This window comes from Spea bombifrons, chromosome 9 (assembly GCF_027358695.1).
Source record: "Spea bombifrons isolate aSpeBom1 chromosome 9, aSpeBom1.2.pri, whole genome shotgun sequence".
Classification (NCBI taxonomy): domain Eukaryota; kingdom Metazoa; phylum Chordata; class Amphibia; order Anura; family Pelobatidae; genus Spea; species Spea bombifrons.
In genome coordinates, this window is record NC_071095.1 from 30,583,188 (window position 1) to 30,593,391 (window position 10,204).

General features: G+C 40.6%; 1 protein-coding gene across 1 annotated transcript; it reads left to right on the forward strand.

Moving 5' to 3' along the window:
• Positions 1 to 943: 943 nt before the first annotated feature.
• GJD2 (gap junction protein delta 2) lies at positions 944 to 5,411 on the forward strand. The gene is made up of 2 exons (XM_053475130.1): positions 944 to 1,144; positions 4,078 to 5,411. Exons 1-2 carry the CDS (start codon positions 1,074 to 1,076, stop codon positions 4,919 to 4,921), a joined length of 915 nt encoding a protein of 304 aa, XP_053331105.1. The 5' UTR covers positions 944 to 1,073; the 3' UTR covers positions 4,922 to 5,411.
• The last annotated feature ends 4,793 nt before the right edge of the window (positions 5,412 to 10,204 follow it).

Sequence of the window (10,204 nt, forward strand, 5' to 3'; positions counted from 1 at the left end):
AATGGTAAAAAACAATCCAAAGGCCAAGCATAGTTCTAGACCAAATTGCACCCCAGGCAAGAATAGTCACTGGTCCCGTTCAACATGGGAGCACAGCTTGTAGGCCACAAATAAGTTAGTCACCAACGTCACAAGACTCCACTGAGGACCCTCCTTCCGAACCCTCATTCCTACGGAAATAGAGAGTTTTTACTCAGAATTTGCCTCTTTATTCTAGGGCTGTCCTGCTGAAGCCAGGATCGATAGCAAGCCTAGGCCCAGTGCTCTTCCTTGTTTAGGCCCTTCGGGAAGCTGTATGGGGTGCCTGTACTAAGGCACAGAGCGTAGGTACAGAACTGGAGGAAAGGACATAACGTTGGGCAGTCCCGTAATAGTCTGAAAAGTGAAAACCCCAGAAAAAAAATTTGAATCATGGGTGGCATCAGAAAAGCAAGGTTTATAACAAAACATAAGAGTATGTGAGGTTTGCTTACTGAATGACCTCCCCACACGACATGCTCAAACATTTGGCGGTAAAGTTACTCCTCAAAACTACCATATATTTTGTGGGTGTTAAATCGCAATTAGTCAAATGTCAAAAAGGTATCAAAGATGCATATTCATGAATGGGTTAACAAAGGCGTTTCACCTGCCTCTCCTCTCATACACACTTCTACTCTCTATATATAATCCAGAAGCACACTTTACATCAGCTCTCTGTCTGCTTCGCTTGTTTTAGGATTTACAGTCTGTGGAGCAGATTAAAGAAAATCACTGGATCACAAAATGAATCTGTTATCTCTGCATTACACTCCCTTCCTCCTCTCCCTTCTCTTTTTTTTCTCTGCTATAATAACATTTAACAGAATCCCACTGGCTGTCTCTGGCTCCTATCCAGGGACCTGTCTGTGTGACGCAAGCAGAGACTACTTAAAGGGAGATTACAGGCAGTAAGACAGTGCAAGCAGCCTTCCCGAGCGGGGACAACTCTGATCACCACACAGATTAAGCTGAGCACAGGTCACCTCCACCCGGTGGCTTCCCCAGGAAAAGGAGAAAAGCCTCCCGCAGAACAAGGTCTCCGATGTACAGCGATGGGAGAATGGACCATCCTAGAAAGACTTCTGGAGGCAGCTGTGCAACAGCACAGTACTATGATAGGAAGGTAAGCAAAGCTACGAAACTCTTGGACCTTGTAAAAGAGAACACCCATCTGGGTCCTGCCCATCACACTAGTCAGAACCCCCATGCAAAAACAGGATTACATTCACAAAGACACCACCACTGCGTTGCTTTACACACCACCTATCCATAAGGACAACAACATTGTGTCTTGCTGGTTATTTTATTTTAGTACCAGTTAGTACAGAAAGAGTTAATTTCTTACTCTTTTTAGAACAAAGCCGAAGAAAGGGACCTGAACTAACCCTGTTTGCACATCTGTGTCTACGAATTAGTAGTAGTTTGCAGGCTGAGGGTAAAATTGACGGATTCTACTCCATCACACGCTCCCTGGGATGTAAGATTGATGGTCCTTATTAGTATCAGGGGCACACAGGATACATGTGCTGGGCAGTGGTTTGCATCAGTGACGCTTTTATAGGGAAAGTTAATAGGCTTTGCAATGCACAACATTTTGATCCATACATGCAGAACCCTTATGTCAATAAGCTTTGATAGTGGTCTATGTAATAAGAAGCTAGAATTAAGTATCTTATCTCTCTCCCTCTCTTTCGATGATGATGATGACGACAGTTTACAACGCACATGATACATTCATATAATGTGCTTTAAAGTGTACATTTCTATCACTGCTTAAATCTGCATTGACCTACAGATGAATGGATTTCTAGTTCAAACACTCCCTTCCCTGCCACAGCTAATTATAATACACATTTCACACAAAGCATCGTGGCTACGCCGGTGGTATGGAATTACCTTTCTGTGCGGCAGGTCTTTACGGGGGAACATATGCAGGGAGGATTCTTCATGCTGCACTGGGTCCTTTCGGTGCAGAGGAAATTGTGTGCACCAGCAAATACTGGAACCTATGTATATACCTTTAATGAAAGAACATAAAAACAATGAGAGGGTTTTATGAGTTAATTCAAAGATACCTTTAATTGACTTATTCTGGCTGCAGAATCAATTAACACACACACGCACAACAAAACAAATTCAATTCCAACATGTCCCATTTCTCACAGTTGATGTCCATCATTGTACAGCATGTGGTCATTTATCTTATGCTAGTGTTTCTGCACCAGTAAATAAAAAACATGCATCTCATTTTCATGCCATATGGTATAATATTACCAATTACAAACAAGCTGCAAGGAAAAGTTAGATACATACCAATTCTTATAATTTTACTTACAAAGCACAAGGAATGATAGGGGATTCTTAATAATCTTAAGAAAGAATAACAAAGCAACTGAAGCTACAGATCCACACCCTGTAACTGCAGAGAAGCTTGCAGGGCTACATTATATGGCTAGCTTGATAAGCATGTGGATGCCTATAAATGTTTAAGGAAAACACCAGGAGAGTAACAGCTTGTCCCAAATCACAATCCATGCAAAACATCACAAGCAATGACGGCCAAGAACGACACTCAACTTCTTGGGCAATGAATATGGTGCTTTTTAGAAACAAGGCTTTCATGCTTATCTGTAGCAAAATAATCGTGACGGACTGTTCTTATTTCAGAAGATTTAGAAGTCACAATGGACAGCTATCCACATTTGGCCAATCAAGGGTGTGGAGATCACAACACTTTATATCAAGTTGCCCTTAGACATCTCATTATTGTTATCTTCTGAAGCCCCTCCAACACTCATAGAGGGGTCTGATCACTAAAGGTAGAGTGAACAGGAGAGTTTGTGGGAGAATTGTGTGTTTCAGCTTCGACTTAACCCTACATTATGACGGACCGACCCCAGGGAGCGTCTACTGCTGGGGTAGCTTGGCTGCCCTGTATAGTAAAACCAGTGAAGTCTCTTTACACATTATATCATGCATTATGCAGAACTACCTATGAAGCTTCACGGAGAATAGTGAGAAAGTTAAAACCACAACCCTTGACAACTCTCCCGTGAATACACCCCAGAGTATATTAAATAAGGAAAAAGTCCAAACCAATCTTCGCCCCTTGCTGCGGGGCTCAAGTGAAGCCAATCTGGGCTTCCAGGCAGAAGCAGCTTCAGCACTGGACAGCTCCTCTCATGTATCAACGTGAAAGGACAACCTTCTTTACAAGGATGTTTTGGAGAGAGAGAGAAAAAAAATCCCACAGCCAATTATCTTGACAACTGCGTCCATCTTTGATCCACTTCCCTGAGGTGCAGAGTTGTCATTGATCTTCATATTGATCCTTTTATTCCCAGATTGGTCCACGATGCAACACTTGACTCCTGTTCTGCTATTTACCTATTATTTTATGTCACATTTTTATCTCTTGGTAGCTACTGACAACTAAGAAACGTGGAATTAGTTAGAAAATCTACAGACATAGAATATTTTAGCACCCAGCTTTGTTTAGGAGCCAGGAAGCGATATACGTATCAATAAAAAAAGGGAACAGGAAAGGTAGCCATTGTCTACTTTGCCCTGGCATTGCATTAAATGTCAGAAGAGCATGGTTGGAATGGACCTTATACAGAAAGGTTTTGTATCTATCTAATCATATCTCTATAGACACATGCATTAAGATAAATATATTGCAGTATTTTTTTTTTATTTAGAGTTTGCATATTTTTTAAAAGTCAGAAACGTCTTATTCCCCTTCTCTCTCTAATATGCACACGGAACGGCAATTTGTTCCAAGTTGGGTTGTGATTAATAATCACCCTCGCCTTTTCAGTCACAAACTGTTTTCATTATGTATTATGCAGAGTTAACACTTTTTATGGCATATTACATGGAGTTTAATGGCCATCCTGTTTATATGGGATGTTTATTTGGGAGAAAAAAATATTTGGGGTACTGATAAGGTGGTATATATGGTGACATTACCAATGATACAATAAAAGTAGAAGTGTTCCCACCAATATGTATTCCGATCCACCATTCCAATCTAACATGTGCCTTTCTTTTTAGGATTCTGCTGACTGTGGTGGTCATCTTCAGAATCCTCATTGTCGCTATTGTAGGGGAGACTGTTTATGATGATGAACAGACCATGTTTGTTTGCAACACTCTACAACCCGGATGCAACCAAGCATGCTATGACAGAGCTTTCCCAATTTCCCACATAAGATACTGGGTGTTTCAAATCATTTTGGTATGCACACCGAGCCTCTGCTTCATTACCTATTCTGTCCACCAGTCTGCCAAGCAGAAAGAGAGGAGATACTCCACAGTCTTTCTTACTCTGGACAGGGAACAGGACAACGTAAAACGAGAGGACAGCAAAAAGATCAAGAACACCCTGGTTAATGGTGTTCTGCAAAACACAGAGAACTCTACCAAAGAGGCAGAGCCTGACTGCTTGGAAATTAAGGAAATCCCAAATCCTTCCATTAGAACCACCAAATCCAAAATGAGGCGCCAAGAAGGCATCTCAAGGTTCTACATTATCCAGGTAGTCTTCAGAAATGCTCTGGAAATTGGCTTTCTTGTGGGACAATATTTCTTGTACGGTTTTAATGTCTCCTCCATTTATGAGTGTGACAGGTATCCTTGCATCAAAGAGGTGGAGTGCTATGTTTCCAGGCCTACAGAGAAGACAGTGTTCCTGGTTTTTATGTTCGCGGTCAGTGGCCTATGCGTTGTGCTCAATCTGGCCGAGTTGAACCATTTGGGTTGGAGGAAAATTAAAACAGCAGTCAGGGGCGTACAAGCCAAGAGGAAATCCATCTATGAGATCAGGAATAAGGACTTACCCAGGATGGGGGTACCAAATTTTGGAAGGACTCAATCCAGTGACTCAGCTTATGTTTGAGGAACCTCTAAATAAAGCAGCTGAGAACTGGTTCCTTGGAGCACGAGGAGATGAAGGATCTTATCTAATTAATGGAATGCCGTTGGACTTGATTGCCATTGCACTGCAGGAATGTGCTGGCTGGTAACGTTAATACCAATCAGTAGCAGCTACCACTAATTTAACTGGTGAAAAAATATCCGGCTCCATAGCGATAATTCATGTTTGTGAATATTACATTTGATACAAGATCCTTTTGTACGGCAGATTACTTTCTTACAGCGCCTTCTTCGGAGCTACCAATGTTCAGGTTAGATCACTACACACAGATATGCCAGCTCAAACAAAATGGAACTATCCATTTTAACTTCAGGATTATGCCCATTTTGGACAAAACGGGCTGAATTGTGGAGAGGGAATAGCAGCCCTCGCACAGATTGCAATGGAAAATAATGAGATAAAAACAGCAATATATTGGCCCAGATCCATTAACTGAAATAAATGCATTGCTGTTATTTTATCTGATTATTTTTTATTTTTTATTCGCAGTCTACATGAGGATTGTTATTCAGTTTCTTGTAAGACATTGGTCCCTGGCATTAAATCCAGCCAAATATCCCATTAGTATTAAATAACCTCCATATTATATTTCACACTATTTGCACCAACAGGACCTGTCTTGGTGGTGCTATGCACTTTCTGAAAAAATGGGGTCAGCGAGCTTAACTTTTTTTTTTTTTAAATGTGGTAAAAATGGGTATAAAAAAAAAACCTAAAACATGGTGCTTTTTCTCTAGGTGACTGTAATCAATTACAGGGGAAGTTCAACAAAATTACATTGTGTAGACCACCCTAATAAATATATACATATATAATGTCTGTTATTTTATTAAATAAAAGAAGAGTCGATTTAAGGTGGCGAAGTAATAAACCCTACCGAAAACTGCACTTTTTGGTGACATCAAGCTTTTTTTTTTTTTTTTTTTGCCATTAAAGCTGTCGGTGAGAACAGAAACTGCTGCACTTAGTGATCCACTGACTGTCGGTGCTTTTAGGTGCCTGGCTGAATTTGTCTGTCTCTGCTATCTCGGTGTGCCTTTCTTACTGTCTCTTTTAGGTTTCCATTGTGTGTGTGTCGTCCTGTATATAAAAGAAATGTTTTTGTCGCTTTTTTCTCAAATAGAAGGAATGCACTTTGTTTCTAGTCAGTATACAGCTAGGTGTATAAATCATGCAAGTGGCGGCTTCTGGCTGCTGCGGCGATGCCATCAAAATGCAGGTACTGGAACTTCAGTTTTAAAATAATTAATTGCTTGATTAATCAGACTTTTTTTCGTGCAAACAAACAGAAATCTAAATATTATTTTGACTTTACTGGGAGGGTAGTAGATAAGTGGAACAGCCTTCCAGCAGACGCACATGTGATAGAGGGTAAATCAGTGAAGGATTTCAAGCACGAATAGGATAAGCATCGGGGAATATTTAAGCAATTTAGCTAGAATGAGAAGATCAATTTGATGAACGCGTCAGGTGTTTGTATGTGTGGGTGCGAATTATGCTGGTTATTATAGCCTAGTAAATTAAACATATTTGGTGCTAGTAAAATAAGTGGTATAAGAATAGATCTCTGTTATTCTATACTTGGGTTGGAATGACGAAGCGGCCCTGGCACTTTAAGGTCAGCAGCCGCTCAATAACGTAAGGGCGGCCAGTAGTGTGTCATCAGAGGCTGCACGTTGCAGAGTATGGAGTGATGCCGGCCGGTGGCCCGCTGGGCATTTGCCAGGTTTGGCCAGTCCAAGCCTGCTTCTTTAAAACACTCAGAGGCGCCATTCCTGTGAGCTTCTGAGTGCTAACGGCTTCTCACCCACACCTCAGAACTCCAACTTCTCAAGGTTGTGTTTGGATGATTCTTGTGTGACAGATCAGAGAAAGCATGCTGAATGTGTAAAAAATGAGTATTTTTTTATAATCCTTCTCATTTACATGGTAAACTTAGGTTGAAAAAAGACACAAGTCTATCAAAATCCACCCGGATGTTAATGCAGAAGGAAGAGAGCAAATCCCAACACTGGAGCGATTCCTGACTGTGCCTCAAAACCCCCCAAACATCCTCATTACAAAATGACTGATTTCTTCCAGGATCATCACGCTAGAATTAATCGTGTCCTTTTTAACCTTTACATCCCTGCATATTTGGCTTAAACGATTAAATGATTTTGATAGCATGAGCTCTGTAGGTGAAGAATTCCACATCGTTACTGTTTGGACCTTTTCTTGCTACTTTTGGGGAAAATGCTTTTCCTAGGTTCTCAATGGATGACCTCTTGCTCTCTAGTCATCAAACAGTGGTTTTATGTACTGTCCATACCATGAAAAATAACATCTTTCGACAAACGTTTCAAAACTCGTTCTAGAACTTGATTTCCATAAAGTGCTGCCTCCCACATACGTTGTGTAGAGGATTAAGGGTTTTTAGTGGTATCTTTCTAGTGCAAAGCCTTTGCATGCCCAACAACAAAGACAAGAATATCTCAACAATGCGTGCAAAACACAACAGTGTAATGACCTACTTATCAAGCAACGACCAAAGGGGATTCTTACTTAACCCTATCCTTATAGCTAAGCATTTAATCCAAATGCCAGCACAGCCTATAGAACAGGAGTGTCATTTTCTAAAGACTGATAGGGAATATGTTCCTATTAGCATGTCGAACCTTTCCACGTGGATGACTGATGCTGCGGCTGCATTTAGCTTATTGAATGTCTGATTAGACGCTAGATGGTTAGATGTGCTTTCAGAACGTCCTAAAACTGCACCGTCTTAATGAAAATGCAAATATATTTTTATGATGTGACCAAAAGGTCACTGTATGCCTGACGGAGTTAGGATTTTATAATGGGCAGAGGAGGGAAAAAAAGGATTTTAAGTGAAGGTACTTTTTGTAGGAGCCAATTTTCAATCTTGCTAACAAATATTTAAGCAATAGAATTATAATGAGGAATACACACAAAATAGAAAAGTCATTCACCAAATCACTATGAATTAAAACAATTTTGTGGATGATAGCAAAGCTATCAGGAATGCAAGACCAGAGAGAGAAGGAATCATGATGTTGCCAACAAGAAGTCAAGTGAGATTCCGTTGGTGGAGATAAACAGTCAGCGTAAGGGGAGCACTTTAAAGAGCAAACCGCTGCTGGCCCCTGTGGTATCAAAGAGGATTAGTGCAACTGTGGTGATCTTTATTTAAGGACATGCTGTGGATACTCCACATTTGTCTCCGACAATAAGCCTGCTTGCTTCTACCCCAGACCTTAACTACTCAACGCACCTTCAGTAGAGATCATGTCACCTCCTCGCAGCACCTGCACCGCTGGAGGGACATTGTGCATTGTACTGCGGTACACTGACAACCATAAATGAAATTCATCTTACATCTGTCTCCAGCATATCAAAACAACATAAAGGGGGGGGGGCACCTAGCCCTTATTTGCTTAACCAGATCCTAGAAACGTAACATATAGGAAAGAAAAGATTTGTAGCCACAAAGGCGTAAACATAGAAATCATAATAGACTCAATCCAAAGATTTAATTAAAAAAAAAAAAAAAACACCCCAAAAATAAGATGGGTAGAATCATCTTATGTCCTATCACCAGCTTTTTTTTATGATTTTTTGTATACCTTAATAAAGATCAGATAAATACATGCAACTATCATATTTTTCAAGGAAACTAAAAGGAAGGTACCTTAATATATCCTACAAACACAAAATTTTACATTTTTAAAATGTAGCTCTTGTTGCTAATATAATGCAAATCATTGAAAAAGACAGGAATGAGTGTTCATTGGTAATGTTACACCTGGGGATTTTTTAGAGCTGATGAAGCTGAATATCCCAGGGTAATTTATGGTGCCCATTTAATAACATTAAGTAATTGAGTTTTTGGACCTGTGTACAGCTACTTACCGACTGCCAAATATTGCTCTGCAATCCATCCTTCTGGAATAAATGCTTCTGAAATGCATCTCTCTATCAGAAAAAAAAGCATAAGGGCCTAAAGCAGAAAAGCTTTTAAAAAGCTTTTTTTTTTTGTATATATGATATGATAAGCAAAGAATTGTAAAAGATATCCACTATTTGAGGTGGATCATACAGCTGGCCCTCTGAAAAGTCCACCTGAACACAGGAGACTATTCAGTGGGGTCCTCGTCACTACAGTAACAAATCACGCTTTAATAAATGAACCCCCCAAAAATGTAGTATAGACTTGTGCTCTGATTCGTCTTCCAATTGGTCGCTACGGACGGAATTCTGAGGCCTGTTTCCAAAGGGAGAGGTCCCTGCCACGTTCTGGACTCGCCTTACACTTACAGCAGGATCTCAAGAGATCCAGGACCACCAAAGGACACACACATCCGGCAGCATGTCATGGGACTGAATGCCTCCTAAGAGTGGTCTGTTTTGATTAATTGATCCCTCAGAGTAAAGGAAATTAATAAAGCAGTAGCAATAGTAATAGGGCAATGGGAAGACACTGGCACATACACCCCCAAGGTACTGGACACTAAATTTCCCACTTTTTTTTTTGAGGAATTGTTCCCTCAGAGTACAGAGGGAGCTTGAGCTACAACAGCAGAGATAAGGCAGGCATATCATATCAGATTGTACAGATTCCCCAACATCAAATCCCCTCCCCCTATTAAAAGAGAGAACAAGAACTGATTCCCTAAGGAGTAAGCAAACCCTGCCAGACAATCCCATCTAGGTTGTAAAGGACTACGGATGGAGGCAGCCATTGAGAGACTAGGGGCACTGATCAAAAAATGGCACACTGAGACCCTTTGAAGGACTACATAAAATCTTTAAAATTCCATTGAGAGAATTCTACAAATGCCTCCAAGTGTGAGTTATTCTACAGACCAGACTAAATGGGTTAGTAGGCACTACAAAACCTGGCAACCTGATATAGGCAAACAATTGACTCAAAAACCAGTGGAGAAAGGTGACCGCTAACCATGCCTCCTGGTCCCACTGCTCAAACTACGCCGAGCTAGCAAGGAAGATACTGTACAGATGGCACTTAGTGCCCAACCACCTGACCCACATCTTCCTAGGTACTACTAATCTGTGTTAGAGGAACTGCAAGTAGGTGAGCTCTTTCATTCACATATGGTGGTTATGCCCTACCCTGGTCCCATATTGGCAGAATGTCTTTATTTTAAAAAAATTTACCCTGTTACATATTTAGAACCTGTTAAGTAAAACCGTATTAATGCACCATAACCATGAGTTCAAAAG

Bases quoted from the DNA above. Each gene is read 5' to 3' on its own strand.
- GJD2 (XM_053475130.1), top strand. From the start codon at position 1,074: ATGGGAGAATGGACCATCCTAGAAAGACTTCTGGAGGCAGCTGTGCAA. The intron at 1,145-4,077 runs GTAAGCAAAGCT...CTTTCTTTTTAG, and splicing joins CACAGTACTATGATAGGAAG to GATTCTGCTGACTGTGGTGG.